Raw genomic sequence first — 23,869 nt, forward strand, 5'->3', positions numbered from 1 at the left:
TGAACCAACAATGTGGCGCCTAATCTCTTCAGAGAGAGGAATCAGTTACACAGCAGTATGCACCCCTCAATGCTTTTCATTAGAGTCAGCGTGCTATTGAAACAGTCCCCCCACCCCCCTCACTCGCACACAAACACACACACACATACATGCGCACACACACAACCCATGTGTGTAGCCACAGGCCCTACTCATACAAGCACTAGATACAAGGTAGCCCCCCCCCCCAACAACAGAAGGGTTGGAATAAGTGGGGCAGAGGGTGGTATGGGGGTGCAAGGCCTCAAAGCATCGGATTAGAGTTAATGTGCCCTCCCTGGGTTATAATCTCTTCAGAGGGGGACTTTGTTTGAGGGGCTTGAGGGCAGTAAGATAAGTATCTATTACAGAAACTCCCCTCTTATCCCCCAAACATCCTCGCTTCAAAAATGAAGCACAAAAACACTTGCCTCTGTTCCCCTCTGTGTCGTCTGATATCCAAGACCCAGAAGCAAGTGCTGCCCTTTTCAGCTAATCAGGAATTAAGGTCTAAAGCCGTATGGAGAGTTAGCAGGCCCCATATTTACTCCATCCGTAGCCCACAAAGTCAGGTAGTTGAAGTAAGATCAAAGGCGGCTTAAAAAACTAGGGTTATTGTATTGAAAGAAAGAGGGGGGGGGGGCATTATCACAAGTTGTTCTTCTTCTCTGCTCCGTATAAGGAGAAGCTGTGTGTGAGCAGCCAGTCCAGAGGTTGGAGGTTGATGTTAGTAGACGCACAATGACTTTCAACTGTGTTCAAAGTGAACAATGCCGGAGCAGAAACGGTGTGAATGAGGAATAAAGCACAAATATTCAGTTTGATATAAAATATAGTTTAATACCAAAATACCTTCATTATATAAATATTGTGCAAAAGATGTAATGGAAGCAGTTTTTTTTTTTTTTCTTGTTTAGATGAAACAATTAGCTTGAAAATACACGACTCCCTCTTACAATGGCACTGAATTATAAACAAATACTTACAATGAGCATCTTTTGACAGCAGATGAAAATGTTGTCTGAAACCTTCTGGTGCTCTGACATGTCTCTGGGCTCAGAATAACACTTATGGTTTTGTATGTAGCCCAATAACTACGCTTTACTCACAAAGTTGCAAAGCGTAGCGTTACCTTTTACACCAATGTGCTTCCTTCCAAGAAGCGACTGTCTTAAACACAGTTTGACAATTTACTTGAAACTGAATCTTGCTTGAAATAGCTAATTAATCACAACAAACGTGTACAATTTTATTGATGGATCGGCCTTTATGTTGATTAACACACTTTTCTGTCAACGTAAATGTATTGTCTCATAAATATTTGAGCAGGGTTTGTTGCTGGTGTATTCATTCATGGAGAAATACAACTTTGCTGCCATGCAGCGCTGCATATTCATAAGCTACTTGGAAAAAAACCCAATAAGCAATAAACACAAACTTGGTGAAAACAAATGCAAAGGGTTCAATTGCATCACAAACTCAGCTGCTGGAGTTGAACAATCAACAATACTTCATTGTCATAAGGGACTGTACAAAAATGATAAAATATTTAAAACGCTGTAGAGGTTTATGCTGGTTTAAACTTTCGTTCTATCCCTTAGTTGACAGATTAATTGTGATTTTATAATTATTAATTCAATACAAAATGAAGGTATCTGCAAATTGAGTCTGATGCCATACTGACATGAATATAAACTAACTTGTGGTATGTTATGGAAAATGTCAAGCAAGTACAAATTATTTTTAATAGACCAAAACACACAAACCAGTGTCTTTTTTTAAAAGTTTAGTCTGCTTATTTTAATATATTTTAATCATCATTTAACTCCTCACTGAGAGTGAATCTGGATCACCTGGACATCTTCACAGTCCTATCGTCTACTCGTCGTCTTTAACGCAAACAAAAGGCGACGATGATCTTAAAGAATCCGTGTGGCCTGAGCTCATTTGAAATTGTAAGGCATATGTAACATATAGCGACATTCATTCAAATGTAAAGGCTTCAAGAAATACTTTTATGGTATAAGCATAAATATTGCTAATACACGTAGAAGCAAAGCATCATCTGCAACACCTCCTATTTAATGTTAAAGCATCCGTGTTCAGCATAGATGAGCTGTTCAGGTGTGATCGTGTCTTTATATCGTATATACGGTTTAAATGTTGGTGTATGTGTGTACATAACAAATATACACATATTAGGCTTCTATTGTACATACATGTAGGTTAACATCATGTGTGTAAATATATATGCATGTAAGGTTTAAGTGGATATGTGAGTGTAGAAGGCCTAGCAGAGTCAGAGATCGTCCCCGGGGTCTGTTTTTTTTCTCAGCGGGAGAATTTTCTGGGTCTGAATGGAGGAAGGGCGAGCTGATGCGACGCCGTCCTCTCCTCCTCTATCGGGGCCAGCTCCTCTGCTGAGCCCCACTTTTTCTTGGAGTGAAACAACGATGCCAACTTTCTGTTCCTGTTCCGTTCTCTGGCCTGAGTCACTTGAAACTCTGAGATTCCAAGAAACAAAAGGAAACACGATTAGGGAAAGCTTGTGATTACCATTGACTACATTTAAGAGATATCACTTTCAAACGCAGTGACATCTGGTTGTTGCACAACTTACAGCTGCCCTTCAAGCCTGTGGCAGAATAACTATTATAATAATAATAACACCTCGCTGATTTTAATCATTTTAATCTCATGTGTGCAATAAAAGGCTTAGACGCTGGTTATTTTTGAATCTGTAATACTTTTGTTCAGAAATGTTTTGTGCAATATGTTACAGTAAAAATAATGAATAGAGGTAAGAAGAGGTGCTGGTAGGTGGGTTTTGTTGGCAGAGCCAGGGTAGCTGTTTCCCCCCCAGTCTTTATCCTAAGCTAAGCTAACCAGCTGCTGGCAGTATAGCATTGTAATCAGCAGATAGATATGATAGCGGTATTAATCTTGTTATTTAATTTGGCATTCAAACCTAACAATGGTGCTGATCTTCTCTTCTAACTTTCGCAGAGAAAGGGAGTAAGCGAATTTCCCAAACTGATCAACTTTTCTTTGAAATAAAAACAGCATATTTTACTTTGTTTTACAAATGTATTTAAATGTTATACTTCAGACTTAACAAAGACAAAACAATTCAAAGACGTTTATCTAACTCTTAACATTTCATACAGCAGCATAAGTAAGAGTCACTCACGCAGGTCGCAGTCTTCCTCTGGACCCTCTGGTTCTTTGATGTTCAGATAATGGCCGGCAAAATGGCCGCTGTAGTCCCTTAAGTTTTCTTTGGCCCCTGATGAGAAAAAAAAAAAAAAATCTCTGAAAGCTAAGAATAAAGTCTTGGAAGACTGCAGATAGCTACTTCACTGACGTCTTTCACCTAAAGCTTTAAGAGACAATTCATGATCCAAAGGTAAACTAAACTACTCAGTCGTCACTCTTAAACTGATTCACTGCACTTTATTGTAAAATCATGTATTTTATTGTGCATTAATGGCGGTGCTATATTGGTTAAATGAAAGCAGTTTTTACCATATGTCACGATGAGCAGGTCTAGAATATGCCGATGACCATGTAACGCTGCAATGTGTAGAGGCGTATATCCCTGCAGAAGAAAAGGAAAACATGCATCAAGAACATTTTAAAACTTGTATGATGAACTTCATAATTATTCTCATTTTAGGGACAGTGGTGATATGACGTGGCATGCAAACACACCCTGTACAGTCGCCTCATTGACACATTAAAGAAGGCAGTTTAAATTAATTGACATTTTGACTTTATGTTGAGTTCAGAGGTATAAGTGTGGAAGGGTTTAGTACCTACCCCCTAGAGATTCCCAGGCCCAAACACAGCCAATGAAAACAATGTGGGAAAAAAATATACAAATTAGCAAAGGTTATGGAAACATAAGATAATGATAAAAACATAATTGCTTGGTAATTTGCTGAAAATTGCATAGTTCTAGCGTTGTGCATGCTGGCATATAGACGCACTGTTTTGGGAAACAATTAACATGACATGACATGATTTATTAGCGAAGTACTCCCGCAGCCCGACAACACGAGCTGCTGTGATACATTTGCACAGCTGGATCATTTAGGAGCATTACGTCACTGAGGGGCACAGAAGAAGAAACCAGCAGCCATGTTGCTGTCCTTTTTGTTTCAAGTTAAAATCAAACAACTTACTGTACATACCCATCACTTCCTGATAAAAAAACCTGGATACTCACATGCTGCAAGAAAGAAGAACACCATGAATAAATCAGTGATGTTGCACAGAAAAGCAAACGGCATTGTGGCAAATACATATAGTTTACTGTTTACATTGAGTAAAGATTTTATAAAAGCACCAATGGTCAACCATCCACGATCGTAACAACAGCGGTATCGAGGTGTGTTGAAATAATGTGATGTTTGATTTTTCTCCATATCGCTCAGTCCTATTACCCAGTAACATTGTGGGGCTCGCCTTCCTTTTGGGGACAAAATGCACATCTCCATAATGTAAATAATTACATTTTATTGTGAAGTATATTTGCCTTTAAAGACAGAAAAAGCTTATCTGTCACTTTGTTTGCCAAATTGATGTAAGTGTACATTTTGGTCCGAGGTAATGAAAGAACTTCAGTCGTTGCAGATTTCTACTCGCAATGCAATTCAAATATTCAACCAATGTCCAATACTAAATAGCGTGAGTGTCCCTGTAATGATAAAAAAATATATAGTAAATGTATAATAAAAATAAAATGCACTCACTGATTTGGTGTTGACATCAGCACCCGCATTAGCCACCAGAGCAGCCATGTCCTTGTTGCCATGTTTGGCAGCCCAGTGCAGAGCTGTCTGTGTGCAATAAGGAAAGAAGAGTCATTCATAAAATGCACTTCCTCTGACAATATTACAGAAGATAGCAGGCATGGTAAATGCTTTAGCATCATCACAAGTTGTCTAAGCTGAGCGGGGCAGCTTCTTATTGGCCGTGTGAGGGCAGAAGGCCAGCTGTGCACAGAGGGGAGTGGACGGATGGAGGGATGGTGAGCGGGAGGGATGGAGAGATGGTTTCCTGCCATCTAACAGAGCCTAATTACAAAACAACACAGCACTGTGCCCACAGTTGGGGGGGGGGGGGGGGCAGCCGCCTGTCACCCGGGGGAAGATTGATGATGTTAGTGTGACCTGCAGAGTGGAGACCCACCCAGACATCAGCGCACTACTGTCAGCACACGTCAAGGAGGTAAACATGGGCCCCCGCGACACGACACCCACATGTCCACATGCAAAGATGTGAAAATAATAGACACATGTATGTACAACACACACCGAAAAAGCACATGCAAACCACATCCACCTGTCGGACTGGAACTGTGATCTCCACAGTTTCTCCTACACTCTTTAAGCTGCGTAATTATGGGCTGCCAACAGGTGAAAGCGGAGCGTAAGTGCAGATGTCTGCAAAGTAACCACATCCACCCCTTCTGAGTCTGACCCTTAACACAGTGAATCAAACAGTAACCATCAGAATGACATGGTGACTGAGGATAGATGGCAACCTTATAACCTCAGTCTTTTTATTTTATGTCTGTCGATCAGACGAGATGAAAAGTACTTTTCTTAGCTACTGAAAAGTTGTGGAGATCCAACAGCAACAATGTTGAACTTTAAAAAAAAAAAAAGAGAAGTCTCTTTCTTTCCAAAGATTTTGAACAGTTGAAACAAGTTAATATCAACGCAAAGTAAATGTAAATAACATTGGAAATCTTGTAAACAGATACGCACCTTGTTCAAATACTGTCGTTAATGAAAATATGCCTGTTTGTGTCCTAAACTACTTTTAAATCAACCTCAGACTTCAACGCTGCCACGTGCGCAGTATGAAATGTGCTGGTAAGCGCGAAAAACAATCATAACTTTCATAGCAAAGCTGTTTGATTCCACAGCGTGCTGAAACAATACCTCGTGAGTGTTTTTTGGACACATATAATTGAGGGCTAGCCCTAGTTTTTGCCTCTCGTGCATTACCATTATCTTAGTCGCACAGCTAAGCAAAAAAACAAACTGTCAATCTTTGAAGAACACAGAACTTACAGATGTACTCGAGCTGTTTCCAGAATCCTCAGACTCTTCAAACACAAACAAAGATAACATCTGGAAATTACATATTCAATATACCGAAATGTCAACATTTTACAAAAGAATTTACTGGAGTTTTTTTTAAAGAATGGGTTTATATTTTTCATGTATTGTACAAAAAAGTCCTTTCCGGCTACTTGGATCCAGAAATATAGTTGCAGGCCAAGAAACTGGTTAAATTCGATTTTCTGTGGACAGAATATTTTTTTCCTCCCCAAGGTTACAAAAGTCTTTGAGGATTCTGGAAATAACCTCAGAACAGCTGTAAGTGTTGTTAAACGACAACACCGGGCATTTATGTAGCAGGGAAACAGATGTTTAGCTCGGTGATTTTGAATGTGATGATAACACATGAGAGGCACAAACCGGGGCGAGCGCGCCACTTGAACAGCACACAGGTCCTTTTTTTTGTTTAGAAGCTATGCTGCTAATTGTGCTAAGTGTAGCAAAACAAGCCTGTCCAACAGCTGGCGAGAGAAAAATGTCTGCTTGTACCCACTGAGGGGACTGAGGGAGCGATAGGTATAGCTGCACCTCCGAGTGCCGTGCGTCTGGGAGACAGATTGTGATAGATGCTGTCTGGCTCAAGTATCTCCAGCTCTTTTGTCTGTCCCCTGTCACATCTCAAGACAGATTGGCCAAAGGGCTGTTTGACAGGCGGCTCGGCGGGCCTCCCAGTGGGCAGGGGTGATGGACGAGGCCGAACAGGATGCAGCGTCTTCCCGTCCTGCGCCTCTCGATTCTGTTCTTGCCCACTGGGGGTGGCCACCTGTCCAATCACTCAGGGACGTCCCTGTCCCCGCCACGCGCTCCCCAGTGAGGGAAGTGGTGGCCCAAAAAGGGACTCCCATCAACAGGCGACACAATGGCCAGTGTGCCTGACACTTGACGTGGAGGAAGGCAGAGAGGAGTGATGGGCTAATGATGTACTTACAAACTGTGTGGCAGAGGAAGTCCGTCACAGCAGGAACGAAGGCCCACGTCACGAGGAGAGCAGGGAGAGAGGAAAAAAAAGAAGAAGAGCATTAGACTTTGGAGTGAGACGTGTTTGGCTTCGGTGAGGTGTAAGGTGTTCTGACCGGTCTTCACTTTTAAGCAACTTCACATCTTTTCTATGAGATCATCTAAACCTAACAAACATTTGGTCAGAGCAGGAAACGCTTAAGTCCTCCCAGGATGAAGAGTAATCCCTTCAGTCCTGGTCAAACATGTGATTTAAAGCCTGGTATTTGGAACACTTAGGACAACTTCTGTTGAGCAAAGTGAGGACATGACAGAATTCAGATCAAATATATATGACTCCTGGTTTTAAAGACTTGTGATTCTCGGTATCTCTGTGCGTTATCTCTGGAATGGCATCCACCTCTGCAGAACAGGGAAAGGCTGAGGGCTAAAGGGAACATCAAAGAGGCCTGAGGGGGACTTAGCACCTTCCCAGGGACACAACCTGCATTGTTCTACAATTAATCCCAGCCTGCTCTATTACTTTCAGATTATCTTTAAGTGGGTGAAGTCTTTGTGGGGCATTAAGACTCTCCTTAATCCCCCCCCCCTCCCACACACACACATCTTCTCCCTACACTTCAATGGCGGCCATGCTATCTTGTCCGGGTGTGGATGGCAGAGGCTTAGGGCTACTCTTAGAAGGTGGTCTGCCATGGTCACAGGGCAGTGTGAGAACTGTGACACAGGGGAGGGACAACAAACATGAGCTCAAATCTCTTAAGCGCACAGGGAGACAAATAAAAGGATTTGGGTTGTCAGGGGGGCACAGGAGCTAAAAGCTATCTTTCATAATCCGTTTGATAGTGGACCTTTTGAAATGCATGATCTGGATGTTTCAACACAGGGTTCTCAGAATACTATTAAGGGGAAAAAGGTCTCGGCAGAATGAGCTTGTGAAAGTTACACAAGCAAAACACAGCGAGCGTCATTGTGCATTTTGAACTACGCCATCACAGATGAGAGATCAAGAAACGCAGAGATAATAATACGCTCGGTTTGAATGCAAGTTGCAAATGAGCGTCCGTTCCAACAGGCTACAGCGGGTATTGGGAGTTATTACTCTATGATGAAACTTACCCCCTGAGAAGGATGGTTGTAGTCACAGTGAGAGCCAAAGTGGAAAAAAAGGAGAAGCTTTTAGTCAAAAATCATGTAATAACAGAGCAGTTGTCAATAACTACATCTACAGTCTGTAGCTGGTATATCAAATACTCACTGAGGTAAAGTCCTGGTTCGACCCCCCACCAACAAAAAAGACACAAAAGCATAAATTAGTGAAACCACGTATCCAACCACATGAAACAGTTTGAGGTTTTTTTTTTTATAGAAAATGTACTTTCAGGTTTCTTCACTTTGTATTCGTCTTACATTGAAGGATCATTATTTGTGTTGTTTGGTAATTAATTCTATCAGTTTTGATAACATTGCACCCACCAGAGTGATTGATTAGATCTGGGAACAGACTGACAACGCTATGACAAAGTCCAACAGGGCAAGAAAGTATTGAACCAAAGGAACTAAACAGTCCCTGTTTACGTGAAAATGAGACTGAAGGCAAATGAAGTGCGGACAAAATACATTTTCACACATTAAGAAACAAAAACACAGACTCAGCATCATGTTGTTCTCTGTACTGTTGCATGACACTGATTTTTAAACGGATGAAAGGAGACAAAAAGCTCCTCCCTCCGCAGTACCAATGATCTGAGTATGACAGTTATTTATTTCAACTTTAGACTGTACAATTAATGTTTGTATTTTTATATTTTTACCTCTTTTCCCTCTCGTTGCTGCTCCCTCCCTCTCATTCATCGTATAGCTCTCCCAACTGTCTCTCTCGTTCACATTCTTTGGATCTGAACATAACTATTGTTTTTATGTCAATAAACATCATGAGAAATGTCCCAGTGATACTAGAGGCACCTCGTACTTCTGTGTTTTGTGAATGAAGCCGTACTCAAGTTGTAAAAGTTGACAAATAGGCAGAGCTCAGCCCCCCCCCCCCCCACTATCCCCCCTGTCGGGACTTTCTTGGTACTTGAAGCGTTAGTGTAGGAACTAAATTTAGTCCCTGAATCCTCTGCTTTGAAATGCAGCTAAAGTTCCTGAGTTGCCTAAAAAGTGAGTTGTCCTTTGGTCCTTCTCCAGAAATGGCCTTTATTTCTATACAAGCCAACAGCTTTGCCGGATTATCTAAAACCCTTTGTTTGCAGGTTAAACTAAAGGTGAACATACCTGACATGTCAGTACAAGTCACTTGTTGCACCGGAATCAAGAGTGTACCTGTAATTAGTACAGTCGAGGTCAGTCTGTGAACTGGGATGGATGTTCACGACATGAGACTCTCGAGGGACCACTACAACCTGCAAGGCGAGGGCCACAACACGGACAGGCTGTGTGTTTTACAATGTTGCATTGGATACACTTCAGTAGGAATGAATCACTACAAAATGAGGTCTGTACCCTGTTTGAAGAGGGCACTACTCAATGCTTTATCACAACTAAATAATCTAAATTGTTGTCAAAACTAAATAGGGATGAAAGAGCAACGAAACACACCAAGCTTTGACAAGCATTTTTCACTTTCCTGAAGAGTTTTACAAAACATTTAAAGGACAGTTTGTGTGTTTTTTTTTACTGATTATCTTCTTAAAACGTTGACAAGCTCACAATGCTACGATGATTTAGCCTCCTGTCTCTGGCCCATGCCTTGCAGCAGCAATGAAAGAAGTCTCTGTCCGTCTGTTGTTTTTGAATTTTCATCCGATTGACTTGGCGGGGGTGTTTTGCTGAGGACCTAATGAAGTGCGGTGTCGACCAGGCACGTTCTGAATGGGCTCGACACCAGTGGGTAATAATTCTTCCGTTTGTCCTCCTTGTTTCCTTCTAATTAAGTTTGGCTATAGCCTTGATCTGGGTTTAAAGCTCATTTGATTGCCGTGTTTCTTGCCACGTCAGACTTTGTGATAGCGATATTACCACATACAGATGGCCAAAAAGATCCCTCGTTCATTTAGGGTCCATGGCGTTACCTTCTTGTTTGCCAGCGAGGGGTCCTGACTGAGCAGATGTGAGAGGTTAGGGACTCGAGCACCTGCAGCGGAGTAGATCCACTCCTTCTCTATAGGATCCAGCTATCACAGGGAGGGGAGGGAGAGCTCAGATGTGCGCGCACACACACACACACACACCCACACACACCCTACTGTCCACATCCTGTTGTGGGCTCTATTGATAATGCTGAAGCTACAAACCTCTAATCCATTTCCTACAAATGACTGAGTCACAGCCAACTGACACATTTGGGAGACACCCATGATCACACTGCACATAGGTCAGTGGTTCTTGCTTTTAATTCTGTTATTGGTTTAAAGGGAACGAGTAGTGGCGTTTCCAAGACCAAACCCCAACAGTCGTCTATTAAATGTATCACTTGTAACTCCCCTAACCCTTTTGTAATAAGAACAATAAAAGAAGAGGAAGGAAAATGACTTACAGCGACAGCAGCGGAGCCCATGCTGCCCGTACACTCCTCGTCTTGCTCGGATTCGGACTGAAAGACACGAAAAACACACGACTATTACTCAGCGGTGACAAAAACTGACTGTGCTGCATCAGTCATAATAGTCACACGGCAAGATCCAGCATCACATGGTGCAAACACACACACACACACATCCATTTTCACGCACTGGTCACACTGCTGTGATGTTTCCCAGCTGACGAGACGTGACCGAAGGGCGTCAGACAGACAGAGAGGTAATGAGGCAGCGAGACAAAGGTGCCGGTTTCACACATAAGGGGTAATGAATAACAATCCAATTACCAATTAACCAAAAAAACAACACGCCTACAGTCAGGCAATGTGTTTTTGTCACCATTTCAGTCTCAATGGGCCAAGAGGAGAGAGCAAAAATGAACACAGACATCTAGCGATGTATAAAAGTGTCACTTTGGCTGATTTATGCGAGAGGTTTTTTTTTTCTTTTTCCTCGACTTGATTGCAAATTGTTCTCAGATCACACAGAGACATGATGTTAAAACACTCGGCCCTTTCAAGTCTCTTGCACAAACTGCCACACGTCAGTGTACTGAACATGAAAAGTGGAGGGATTGTATTTTTCCAGCCTATTCCACTCTGGCGCGTCCTTTTTTTCCCTTTTGGTGGAGACCATTAAAAATAACTAAAAACATCGTTGGGCATGAAGGGAACGACTGAGGGGTTACACGAGCTCAAATACTCTAATTTCAGATGTTTCTTCAATTATTCGTCTGGTCTTTGAATGATTAGAAAAGACGCATCACAATTTTCCGTAGCTCAAGGTGATCTCTACAAGGTTTTGTCAGACAGTTAAAAACTTTAATGTACAATAACCTAAAACAGAGAAACTAGAATCAACAAATGTTTGGCATTTTTTTCTTAAAATATAAATGGCATCATTAATCAATTATCTATCCTTAACCGACTAATCGCTACAGCCCTGGTTGTTTTGTCTTGGACATTGTGGAGCCTGTGGAGTAGAAATCGATTGAAATTAAATTGTACTTAAAAAAACAAAACTAATTTGACGAGAGTTTTCAAAGTGCAGGCGGGCATCAGCTGACCACTAAGTCAATAATGAAATTTCATACTGGGGATTCACAACACACCACGCATAATTAGGTCAAGTTAATGTTGTACGATTTTAAAGAAGAGTGCAGCTGTGAGGCTGTACTGAGCTAAACATTAGCATGCTAACAATGCTAAAATACAGACGTTTACCAGGTACTGTTCACCATCTTAGTTTCAGTGTGTAAGCATTCTAATACTTGCACTTCAGATGGGAATGTCATCAGTTTTACAAGAATTTGGTCATAATCTTGGAGCAATTTGTAAATAAATTGAACACTTGTTTTTGTCCTGATGGTTATTAAAGGTTAAAGAATGTGTGTCTGAAACCTCATGATAATCCATTAAAAGACATTTCCCTCAAAACCATGAATGTCAAACTGCTCCCACCGGCTGAAAGGAAAGTTTTGTCCGTCCTTCGCAGGGAACTGTAGCTGTAGCTTGAATTCATGTCAGTTACATTGGATCCTCATGGTAACAGGTTTAACAGCAACGTGATCTACCATGTGTACCTTTCTGTCTCCCCCCCCCCCCCCCGTGTGTTTTACAAATGCAACAGCTAGAAAATTCTTTTTTTTTCCTTCTACATGACCCCTAAATTGTTTTAGACATGTTTCAGTCCAATAATAGACTCCTGTTCTCCTTCTGGAGGACAAACTACATTATGAAATTGAGACAACCATCTCAAAACTTCCTTAAATATCTTTGGCATTCATGCACTGCAATTTATTTGTACATATATCCCAATAAAGATATGTCGGGGCTCTAATTTGAATTCATTATAAATCAAACTGCCCACAGCTGCTCTTGTCTTTCACTGATCACAATACAAACTAATACAAGGACAGGGACGCTGCTCTCCTCCTCATTAAAACCAAACGTTAAAGGAACCGGGGTTCATCTGCCGCAGAGCATCATCCTGCATTTGGGAGTGCGATATTATGAATAGGAGCAAAGCTTGCAGCCTCAGGTGTTGTGATTAAGAATAGTGTGCGAAACCAGCCAGGTAGCTTCTCAATGTGGGAACAACTGTCAACACACTGGGTGTCCCAAATACAGAGTTCAATGTTGTGACTAATACCTTAAGCAAACACACTTAAGCTGATTGCTGGTGCTATATTAACACACTTCAGCATATTTCATCTGCCGATTGTGCAGGCCATCAGGGAGAGCCACACATATCTTTCTCTGGGATGAATCTCAATCTCTTTAATGGGCACAGATGATTATTCTCCTTCTAATGACTTTCAACATGTCGCTGCTTACCATAATAACAGAGGGCTTAATTTAAATGCAGATTCTCCCCGTTGCGTCCTCCTCTCACTCAAATTCAACACATACTGCAGTCGGTTACAAATCCAGGTAATTTACTTAGCACCACCTGGTGGGTAACAGAGGAACCACCAAAGTGACCTAGAACTCAGTGAAATGATATACTGTACTGAATTTGGCAAGTTGTGTCCTTCCTCTGAGCATTTACAGTCAAATGTAATAAAACAATGTTTCAATTTAAATTTTAATAATGAAAACTTTAAATCAAAAAGGTGCAAACTAGTGAGCGTATAGCTATACTAAAAGGTCATTATTTCCAGACCCATAAAGGTTTGAATAAAAAAAATGACACACAAGTCACAAACACAGCTATGCTATGATTTTATGTGACAAATAAGGGGCCTACCTGCTGTCTCATATCTGTACTGTACTACGACGGCTGCGATTACTATAAACCGACATGGGCAAAATGATGATTAACAAAGCCTTTATTTGACTAATCGTTTTTCAGCTCCACATCATATTTCTGCCTTTTTTTGCAGCCTCGTTTGGCCAGGAAAGATGTGATGCAGCTTGAGAAATGAAACACAGCACGCACACCTACAGTCACTGACACTGTAAGTGTGGCAGTGCACATAATTAACAGTGTGCAAAATGGGCAAGCGAGTGGCACACTGCCTCTCAATCGGCCAAATTGTCACCTTTGACCCCGAATCTTTGTCCGGCTCATCGTCCCCGTAGCTTTGCGCCGAGGGTTCCTGGGTTGGGATGGCAGGAAGTTGCAGTAGAGCGTTCTGCATGAAGGCTGTTCCTGTCTGCTGGTCCTGCAGGAGTATAGACATTACGTGCTATAAACATTTAGCCGTGGCAAGTGCTGGCTGAGGTTAACGGACAGCGTTGGCACTTTGCTTGCTCCTTTCTTCCGCCCTCCCTGCACCATCAGCGTGTCGATAAATAATGTTTATTTTAGTGCCTGTTTGAGCAAATAATGTGCCGGAACATTAAACCGGCAGCATAAAATACATTTAATCTTTCAAATCTATGATTAAATGCTCAAGTTTATTGAAGGAACAATATGTAAAAAGTACTTCCAGAGGATTATTGTGCATTAAACTGGCACATAGTGTTTATTTTCACAACAGTCAAGTGCTTCCATGCATTAGTTTCAAAAGGCTCTGCCTTTTATGTAAAGACATAAGCCCTTTGACTTTCCCTTTGTTCTCATATAGGCTAACTTAGATGTGCCTCAGTAACAGAGCATTTTTCTGTCCCACAGTACTTCTCTGTGTAAACCCTCATTAAACACTGACATGTAGAGAATAGGGAAAAGGCAGAGGACACTAACAAAGATGGCCCTGTTTAGAAATAAATGCGTCATTCACATAGAGAGTAAACACTGTGTGCTGGGGGTGATAGCAGATTCAGCAATTTTGTATTTTAGCACCCAGAGTTGTGGTTGAATCATACCAGCTTGTCCCACAGTTTTAGTTTCTACAAATAGAAAAGAATAGACTAGCGATCAGGATTTAAATTCACCTCTGCAGCACCGTCGGGCTCTTCACATGACATCGGCTCATACTGTTGTTGAGGTGAAGAAGTGGAGGTGCCCGTCGCGTCCCATTGTACAGAGGCCGGAGGAGCTCTGCCTGGGCTCGAACGTCTCTGTCCGTCCCCGTCCGTCCACTGATGTTTGGCATCTCGCTCATGCAGCATTTGCCTATATTTCTTCTTCAGGACCAGATACTTCTCACCCTGTGACAAACAAGAGTCAATAAGCAGAATATGCCTTTAAAAAGAAGGGGAACAAAACACAGTCATGTGGGTTGTACTGTGTGTTTTTATGTGTTTCTTGTAGGTAAACTTTGGAAATGGAACGATATTCAGAGATTCTGTTTTTTGTAATGAAAGGGAAGGAACAGATGTGATTTTATGCATTCTTAGGTAATTTAACTGTTTTTGTGGAAAAAAATAAAGATACTGCTGTACATCATATTTCTAATTCCCTTTTAAATCCAATTAATAAGTCATGTTATTTACTCGGAACATAAAATGTGCTTAAACTAGTTCTGGGCTTCAGTGGAACAAACTGTTGATTTAAATTTGTCAGTATGTGAAAATGCGTCATAAAAATAGTTTCTAAGAAAATGAAAGCTGCAGCTGCAGTCCCTTGGGGGAAAGCAGTGGGTACAAACGGTTCTGTAAAAACTCCTTGTGAAGTCATGATAGTTTCGCGAGAACAACAACCTTTAATGGCAGTGATACGTATTCCAGCTAATGCCACACTGCTGACGTATCAATACATGGGAGCAGAGCTTCTTCCACAGAAGGTAAAAAATATTTGAATGGTTTACTCACATTCTCTGACTTCACCACAGCGATTCGGTCAATGATGAGCTTGAATTCCTCTCTGTGTTTAGCTGCAGGGGGGAAATATTTGTCGTGAAAAAAACGGAGAACTAAATATAGCTTCTAATTTCTCGCATTTAGTAAAACACAAACTCCAACAAATGTCAAATGGGGGGCGAAAAGAAATTGCACCGACTCTGCCAGAAATAGGAAGGAATGAAAAGAGCTTGAATTCAGTTTGATTTACTATAAAACACTAAGTATTCCCAGAAACAACCAGAATGTAAGGGTGTCTGTTTACAGTAGACGTTTGGTCGGTGAGCTACAGTCTGCAGGATGGCTTGCTGATTTGTGTGAGAGTAATGAGAAAGGAGGGTTGCTCCTCCAGTATACGTCGGGCTGACCCAGCTACATGCAGCTCACACTGCAAAGGAACAGCTGCTTCAATGAAAACACTGCAAGCCAAGCTAGAGAGGAAAGAGGTTCCCCTGCAGCAAAGATCCACACTGCGTCACACTGAGTTACTTTAGTCCTCCAGTGAATCTTTCCTGTGGGAACTAAACAAACTATAGAGCTGACAAGCTGATATAGACATCATCAGATAAAGCTATATCTCCCTTTGTTTAAACCGGTGAGCAGACTGTGATTAAGAGCCGACTGTGCTGATTATCAAGCAGCCCATGTCGAGCAACACAAGCGAAGGAATTTTCCAGGCGTAGGTATTCCATTCATGCATATAGGTGTACATGGGCATGCAGCTCGGGGACAATTGGAGTGTTTCCTTTTCCTGATGTGGACGGAAAAGAGCAGTTTGTAGTGAGATAGATGCAACCGCTCTCGCTCAACAACAACAGGAAATCCAAAGGAAGCAGCCACTTACATTTGTCCCAACAAAAGAATTCCTTGCTCGCCAAAAGTGAGTAACATAATATGCGTGCCAGTTATTTATTAGCCAAAGGTCTGCACAAACAAGCACCTCACACACACACACGCACACACACATGTGTGCGCGCACCCCCTCCCAACCCCGCTACATTCCCACCGTGCCCCAGTTTTCCGATCGGATGAAAAAGCAACCCCATTAGAGGTTCTACATCCTGTCATGCATGCGGACTTAATCATGATTAAAACACTATCGTCACAATAACGACGTCGACATCTGCAACCACACGCTACGACAGACTTCAAATGTCTGGGAAGCACTTCTGTAATTAGACAGACATGTCAGATGGCAGAGTATCAAAGGCAGCTCTCTAAACCTCTGTGAACAACTGCAGTGCTGACATAGCATCTGGACAGCGCTCGCAACGGCTACGCAAGGTCACTTTGGATAATCATTTAGGGAGGTTGGCATATGTTTGCATGTCAGGCGGTGCCAAAGGTAAAAGTACAGTTGAGAATCATCACAAGCTCATTATTTGTCTTCTGGGCCAAAAGCTATCTGACATTAGTCAGTGATGTGTGCTTTGTCTTTTAAGGGTTGCAGTGGGAACTCATGTTTGTACAACAGTCCTGCATTTTGAGAGGGAACACAAATGAAAGAGTTGAATTTATATAAGCAGTAAAATACAATGTTGCTCAGCTGATGCACGCTGCCACAGCCTTGCCTTGGTCTGGCGTGACCAACAGCTTCTTCTGGTGACGTTTCAATGCAGCTACCAATTGGCCAAAACCTAAAGCGAAAATAAAGTTCCAGTATATATATATATATATATATATATATATACATGGAATGTAATTGTATAGATCAGCTCCATTGTCACCCGATATCCGATCCAGCTATTTAAGTCAGTATCGGCCCGTTATCAAACATGAGTTTCGGTGCATCCTTAGTACGATGTGTTTACTTTTTGTTTTACTTCTGTAGATAAATCATTTTCTAATGGTAGTGGGACAGTAACACAAGTGGAGAAAAGTTAGCAAACCGGCTTAGTTACACAGCAATGTGTATCTAAAGTTTTCTAACATTAGCGTTGCAAATTAAGATTATTTTAGATTATTCTGATGATTCTCTCATTGATTAGTTAAATCTGGTGTATACAATATCAGAAGGGCGAAAATGTCCATCCCAATGTCTTGTTTTGTTCGACCCACAGTCCAAAAAACCCCGAATTTAATGTACTGTAAAAACAAAAGAAGCATCAAATTCTCATAGTTGAGAACCTGTAACCATTAAATGAATGAATGCTTTAAAAATGAATGGAACAATAAATAGTCTAACAAAACAGCTGCCAATTGATGGTCTGTCCATCAACTTATTGATTACTTGACTATTCATTACAGCTCTAAGTGAAGTAACTGGACATATCAGAATCAGCGTTATTGGCTGACTATGTGCACAGAAACAGACACACAGCTTAAAAACAAGGACGACAAATACGAAGTACGTCTGCAACTGCAAAAACTCCTGAGTGCAACTCATTTGTAGCAGGAAGATTTGTGTTATTGCTTCTTTTTAAAGTCAAATAGTGAGGCAATGGCCGGGATTTATTACAGGGCCGTAATAGAGCCAGGTGTAAACACCTATGCCAAAAGCATTTGTCTTAAAGAAGCCAAATATGAGAGGAATTTTGGTGTTTAGCAATGATTCATAACGGTTGCATAAGCATCTGTACAGTAGGTGGGCGGAGGGGAACAGCAGAGAGCCACACAGTAAATATAGGAGTACTCAGCTAATCTCTGCAATCGTGGGGGGAAAAAAGTGAGTTTATGCCTCATTTTTCTTTTTGTGCTCATGGACCACAGCTGTGTCTGAGGAGCCACGAGGGCCTTCATGTGACACTGTGCTCTTTGGTGATGGGTCGGATGGATCAGGTCCATGTGTTCAGTTACCAGGCAGCTCAAAGTGGCCTGGGGGAGGAAATGACACAATTCTTGCTGGAACTGTAGATGTTTGGAGGGGCTTCTTAATGCCAACCAGATGTCTGCTGAACAACAGAGGAACAACGAAAGGACATAAAACCCCGTTTTTATCAACGCTGACTGAAATGCTGCGTTTAAATACATTCATGCTCCGAGTAATATGAGAGCTGGGGTCAATTAATATTCGTGCCATCTCACAGTACCGAGTAGTAACTGATGCCGCGCGACTGCACCACATCCCACCCCCACCCCCACCCATTTTTTGGGTTAATATTCACATCTATCTGAATCCACGAGACAACGACTCGCTACTTACCACGTAACTGCAAGTCACCGTGGCCAATAAAGGGCTTAAATGTCTTCAGTATGTCTGCGTTTTTGACTCTGCCGGAGCTGCCTCCGGCGGAGTAGAAGTAATCCAGCAGCGACTCTTCACTCACATCACTCATCTCAGCTCAGTGTTGTTCTCTGTAGCGACCTGGACGAGTTTCTGCAGAAACGGTGTCTTTGGTTCTCTTGGAAGGCTACTTTTCACACAGCCATAACGCAGTCCTCTTGGCTAATTTGTTAACGTTACGCATCTAAACTTCACTCCACCCAGACCAGCTGCCCGCTGCTGCGCCTCCTCCTGTTAACCCTTTAAAGACCCCCAGCATCTTATTTTACACACTTCAACCTCAGCCTTATTACCTTGTACTATATTACTGCTATGGTAATATACGTCTCATTTGCATGTAGTTCTTAAAAAGAATATCTGTTAATATAGTTTTCTACTCAAACTGTATTCAGTGGGGGAGCAAGTAATCACATATTTTACTGAAGTAAAAGTGTTAATACCACAGTAAAACTCTATTAACACGGTGTAGAAATACTCTGTTACAAGTAAAAGCGCTGCATTCAGAAAGGTGAATGGGGAAGGTGAAGGTACAAAAGTACTAGCATCAAAATATACTTAAAGTGAAAGTACTCGTTATGCAGAATGGTCCATTTCTGAATGTTGTGTAGGACCAATTTATTAATGGGGTATAATTAGTGATGCATTCATGTGTATTTTACTTGTAATGTTGCAGCTGGTGAAGGTGGAGTTTGTTTATTTACTGTATCATCATGAATGAAAGATAAGATGATATTAAAGGTTAACTAATGTTTTTGTTTAGCCACTGTAATCTAAGCAGCTGGCTCCATAAAGGCTGTGTCCTTGTATGAACCAATCTTCACACAAGCTTTCTCAGCGGTGTTCTTCATTGAGTGTCTTAGTTGTCTTTCTTAATGGCTATCTCATCTGTTTGTTTACTTGTGACCGGGCGTCAAGGGTCGATAGTAAATCTGTGTTCACGTCAGTATATACGTAGGCTGATTTGCAACCATGGCGTCTTCCGAGATTAGGATAAGATGACCCTTGACAGAACGAATTATCAAAGAAACGGATCCAAATGATGTCCAGACTTTATGCAAATCAGTCTGTTCCAACGCACTTGTGTGTTATCCTCGGTATATAAGTCAGAGACTCAAAGACAGACCTTGGAGCAGCCTTGATGCATAACCTGTTTGTGTTTCAACTCTGTTTAACATGGCCTCATCCAACAATTGCAGTGCATTTACACCTTCTTGGGAGATTACCATACTACGTCACTTTAAATGTTGCTGCCGCAAGGAATTGTGGGGCGGAATTATCTACTTTCCGTAAAAGAAGGTCCAGTGTTTCCTATGCTAAAGGAGGTAATAAAGGCAGCATTGAATCACCTTTCCTTAGCATTTAGAGAATTCGAACATCTCTTATCATGGCGGCTACTTAGATACTTCTGGGTCATTTCATTCCTAAGCACTATTCGACCACAGCCCTGGACTTTAACTGGACTTTGTTATATCTTTCATGTGTCTCACAACTAAAAAGCATTCTTTGCAAGTTCTCCTTGTTATGTAGTAATAACTAAATTGCAAACATTTAGGGAAGGGTTTGGCACATGGCCCCATTTTTTGGTCTTCTTTTCTATTTTAGACTTTTGGATTATCACAGTTAGGCAATTAGTTAAAGTACAGATATTTAACTTTGCATGATGAGTTGCAATTGGCAAAGTTGCTCTGAGAGCTCAACACGCTGCAAAATTAAAATAACATATGCAAATAGAGACAACACAAGCAAATTAAGAAACATCTACACCAACTTGAAACACAAAAACAGAATCTATACGCAGCTTTTGGAAAAAGCACTCCAATTAGAGAAGCTCACGAAAGAAAACTGATTACAGGGGACACAAAAGCGATGCTCGCTGCTGGGACATGCTTGTTGTTGCCATAGTTTGTGGTTTATGAAGCTAAATAACTGATAGCCATCTTTTATGACATCATAATCCACAAACGGCATCAATAAGTGCTTTGGTTCGGTGGAGAAGTTTCCTAATTTGCTTGTGGTGTGTCTATTTGCATGTGTTTTCTTATTTTGCAGTGCGTTGAGCTCTCAGGGCCACCATGCATTTGGACTCCCGCTCCCTGCTTCTCCACTCCCTGTGCGCACCCGCGATAATGGTGGAGGGCCAGTCAGTTCAGGTATTAGACACACAACACATTGTCAGATTAATTGCGTGATTGTGCTGTAAATATTAAATGTGCTGGACTTACACGTTAAACCCTCTGTCCTCCTCTAGTATATCTTCTCTTTGAACGAGCTTCCATTTAATTTTGAAATGGGTGATTTGTATTTCATGTTTTAGGCTGCTGCTCTAAAAAGACAATATTGTAATTACAGTAAGCTTCTTATAAGCTGATACAATTATTGAGGTGAGGAGTTTATATTGTCATGTGAAAGTGGGACCTTATGCTCCTTTAATTTAGAAAACAACACAACCTTTACCAGGATAAAGACATTTGATCCTCTAACATATGCCACGTCTTTGTGAAATGAATTTATGCCAGAGAGCAGCTGGCAATACATTATCACCTTGCTGCTACTGTGAGGGGGGAGGGGAGGGGGGGGGAGACAAGCAGAGGAAGCAGCCATTATTCAATAGCGTCAAGGCATCCAAACAGACCTGGGGTGGAAAAAGTAGTCAGATATTTTACTCAAGTAAAAGTATTTACCAAACATTCTCCATTGCAAGTTAAAGTCCTGCATGTTACATCCTTCTTGAATAAAAGCACAGAAGGATTATCAGCTACATGTACCTCAAGTATTAAAACTGAAAGTACTCATTCTGCAGAAAATTGCGACTGATCATTAGATTGTTTTACTAATGTAGCTGGTAGACCTGGAGTCCTTTTTGAACTTTTCTCTTATCTTTGACTGTTTTGCGAAACAGCGGACACTTTTACCAATTTGAGCCTCAAACATTTAGAGACATTTAGAGGTTGATCAACTCATAGACATCTGAAGTGTGACAAAACTTTCTGAAGTTCTGAACCACTGGTACTATCTTTAACAATGTGTTGTATTTTGTAAGCTTATCATTATCTTAAAAAATATTTTTAAAAACAATAAATTCTATCCTGAAAAGTAACTAATCATTACTCCTGTCAAATACGTGTACTGGAGTAAAAAGTACAATATTCCCTTGAAGTATAAAGTAATAGAAAATGGTAAAGTATGTGCATTATAGTTAATATAGCAGTAAATGTAATTAGTTAATTTACATCACTGGAAGATGTAGAAATAGTGCACTAACCTGAGGTGATGCTTTAAACCTTAAATAGCCAGTTCAGTATGTTACACTAATAAATCAGCCAGGTCGATATTAGCTTATCGCAGATAAAATGGCTGTATACGTCGGACGATATGTAACAAGAAAATACAGAAATGCTAAACTAGATCTGAGACCAGTGTTTCCACTACAAAGTCTGTCCACCAGAGAGCTCTGACAAGTTCATCTTCTTTCTGTTAAATGTCCAGTATACTTTACTCACAATTGTTTAAGAAAATAAGGGATCCATATAAAGATTGTTCATTCATGTTATGTGTTAAAAACAAAACTAATTTAGATAATTACAAAAAAAACACCATCGGTTAAGAAAAAGCCTTATGAAGTGAGTTTTAAGAAGAGATTGAAAAGAGGATACGAGTTGAAAACTGTAACACTGACTCTCAGTCAGCTCTGTGTTGCACGGAGAGCTTTACGTATCCCAAATGGATTTTTTCTGTGTCTACTTGTCTGCTTAATGCTGTTTTTAGGGGTCAATGAGGACAGAAAAGGGCCAGATGTTCTTGTGCACCATGTGAAGGTCAAAGCCACCAGTCTAATGGCAGTGTGTGGTACTGATCGAGGGCAGATGTTCACAGGGTTATCCATTCCATATGGCATGTCGCTCGTCCATGGGCCTTTTCACAGCACCGCTCTTGTAAACACACTTTAGTTCGCTGTCCTCTTTTTTTTCTGCCCCTGTAAAACATGTCCTAAATCCAATCACCTATAGCCCCTCTAAAGGGGATGATGTTGATGAATGGGAATGTGTAGTGGTTGTAGCGACCTATAAACCCCTACTGAGATTACAGGCAGGCAACCAGCCAGCCGGGCCTGGCCAGGGCACCAGGAAACCGCTAGAGCTTAAAGAGGGATTGTTTAGATAGACAATGGTGTCTACCTGGTTTTAATCCCCGGTCAAAAAGAGTACAGGGGATTGGCAGAGTTTAATAAATGAAAGTGCTCCTATAATCAGGATTTGCCAAAGTGCCCCTTTTGTGTTAATCGTACATTTTTTACAGCATGGTTTTTGACATCTGCCACAGCAGGTGGTGCTAACCCCATCTGTATGCAGTGTACGTTTCCACCAGACATCATGCAGAGAAGTGCCCAGTTAACATACGTAAACAAGAAGGGAAAGTTGCACTTTATATATTCTTAAAGGTCAACTATCTCTGTTTCTCCAAAATGACAATCTTGGAGAATTACTTTAAAGCTTAAAGCTGTAGCTTGGTTTAAATGCACCAGGTATAGCAAAAACCTCACGTACCTGGAAATAATCGATGGCATTGCAGCCGGCCTTTAGCCGCCATGCGACTACAGCCGACTGTGGCACAGCCGCATTACTTACTTAGTAAAGGCTAATAGAACAAGGATGTGTAATTACTCTATTGCTAAAATAGAAAGCTGCATTTTAATAATTAAAGTCCAGCGTATCAGCGATAAAGCATAATAAAATTGTTTTAAAATCAAGGATTACAACAGTAAATCCCGACGGGCCAGATGTGAGAGCGGGAGGGGTCGCCCCATTCTGGGAGCAGATTAAACTGAAAATCCCACAGGACCGCACTCTCTTTTCTCCGCAGTTTAGGGGCTTGTGTGGACTCAACATGCTGTAATCCACCGATTAGCTGATATAATCACCTGTAAATACACCTTGGCCATGATGTTGCTGCGGGCCATCAGGCCCCCGCTCTGCCCTGCATCACGTCCCACATGTGTGTTGGACACTTTGTTATGGAGACGGGTCAGATTTGAACTTTCTGGGAACCAGAGGCGGACTCTCGGACCAGACAGACAGCCGGAACAGATGTGATCTGACTGAGTTCCCAGAAACTAAACTGCGCAGATGAAAGCCGTTTAACTCAGAGTAGCCCGAAATCATTTTACTACGTTAAAAACACTTTAGTTCAAACCCAAGTCTATACTTCAGCAGCTCCTTACTAGAAGTACTGTCT

General features: G+C 41.4%; 1 protein-coding gene across 1 annotated transcript; it reads right to left on the minus strand.

Moving 5' to 3' along the window:
- Positions 1–808: 808 nt before the first annotated feature.
- LOC116382570 (ankyrin repeat domain-containing protein SOWAHC) lies at positions 809–18,994 on the minus strand. The gene is made up of 14 exons (XM_031845741.1): positions 18,557–18,994; positions 15,388–15,449; positions 14,569–14,784; positions 13,734–13,856; positions 10,648–10,704; positions 10,184–10,285; positions 8,367–8,379; positions 6,509–6,513; positions 4,773–4,859; positions 4,247–4,249; positions 3,838–3,840; positions 3,544–3,616; positions 3,209–3,304; positions 809–2,522 (listed from the first exon to the last, which is right to left on the minus strand). Exons 1-14 carry the CDS (start codon positions 18,687–18,689, stop codon positions 2,350–2,352), a joined length of 1,146 nt encoding a protein of 381 aa, XP_031701601.1. The 5' UTR covers positions 18,690–18,994; the 3' UTR covers positions 809–2,349.
- Positions 18,995–23,869: the final 4,875 nt, after the last annotated feature.

Source organism: Anarrhichthys ocellatus, unplaced genomic scaffold (assembly GCF_004355925.1).
Source record: "Anarrhichthys ocellatus isolate YVR2014 unplaced genomic scaffold, GSC_Weel_1.0 scaffold5, whole genome shotgun sequence".
In the NCBI taxonomy this organism is placed as follows: Eukaryota; Metazoa; Chordata; class Actinopteri; order Perciformes; family Anarhichadidae; genus Anarrhichthys; species Anarrhichthys ocellatus.

Bases quoted from the DNA above. Each gene is read 5' to 3' on its own strand.
- LOC116382570 (XM_031845741.1), bottom strand. From the start codon at position 18,689: ATGAGTGATGTGAGTGAAGAGTCGCTGCTGGATTACTTCTACTCCGCC. The intron at 3,305-3,543 runs GTAAAAACTGCT...TTTTCTCATCAG, and splicing joins CCTGCTCATCGTGACATATG to GGGCCAAAGAAAACTTAAGG. The intron at 2,523-3,208 runs GTGAGTGACTCT...TTGGAATCTCAG, and splicing joins AGAGGAAGACTGCGACCTGC to AGTTTCAAGTGACTCAGGCC.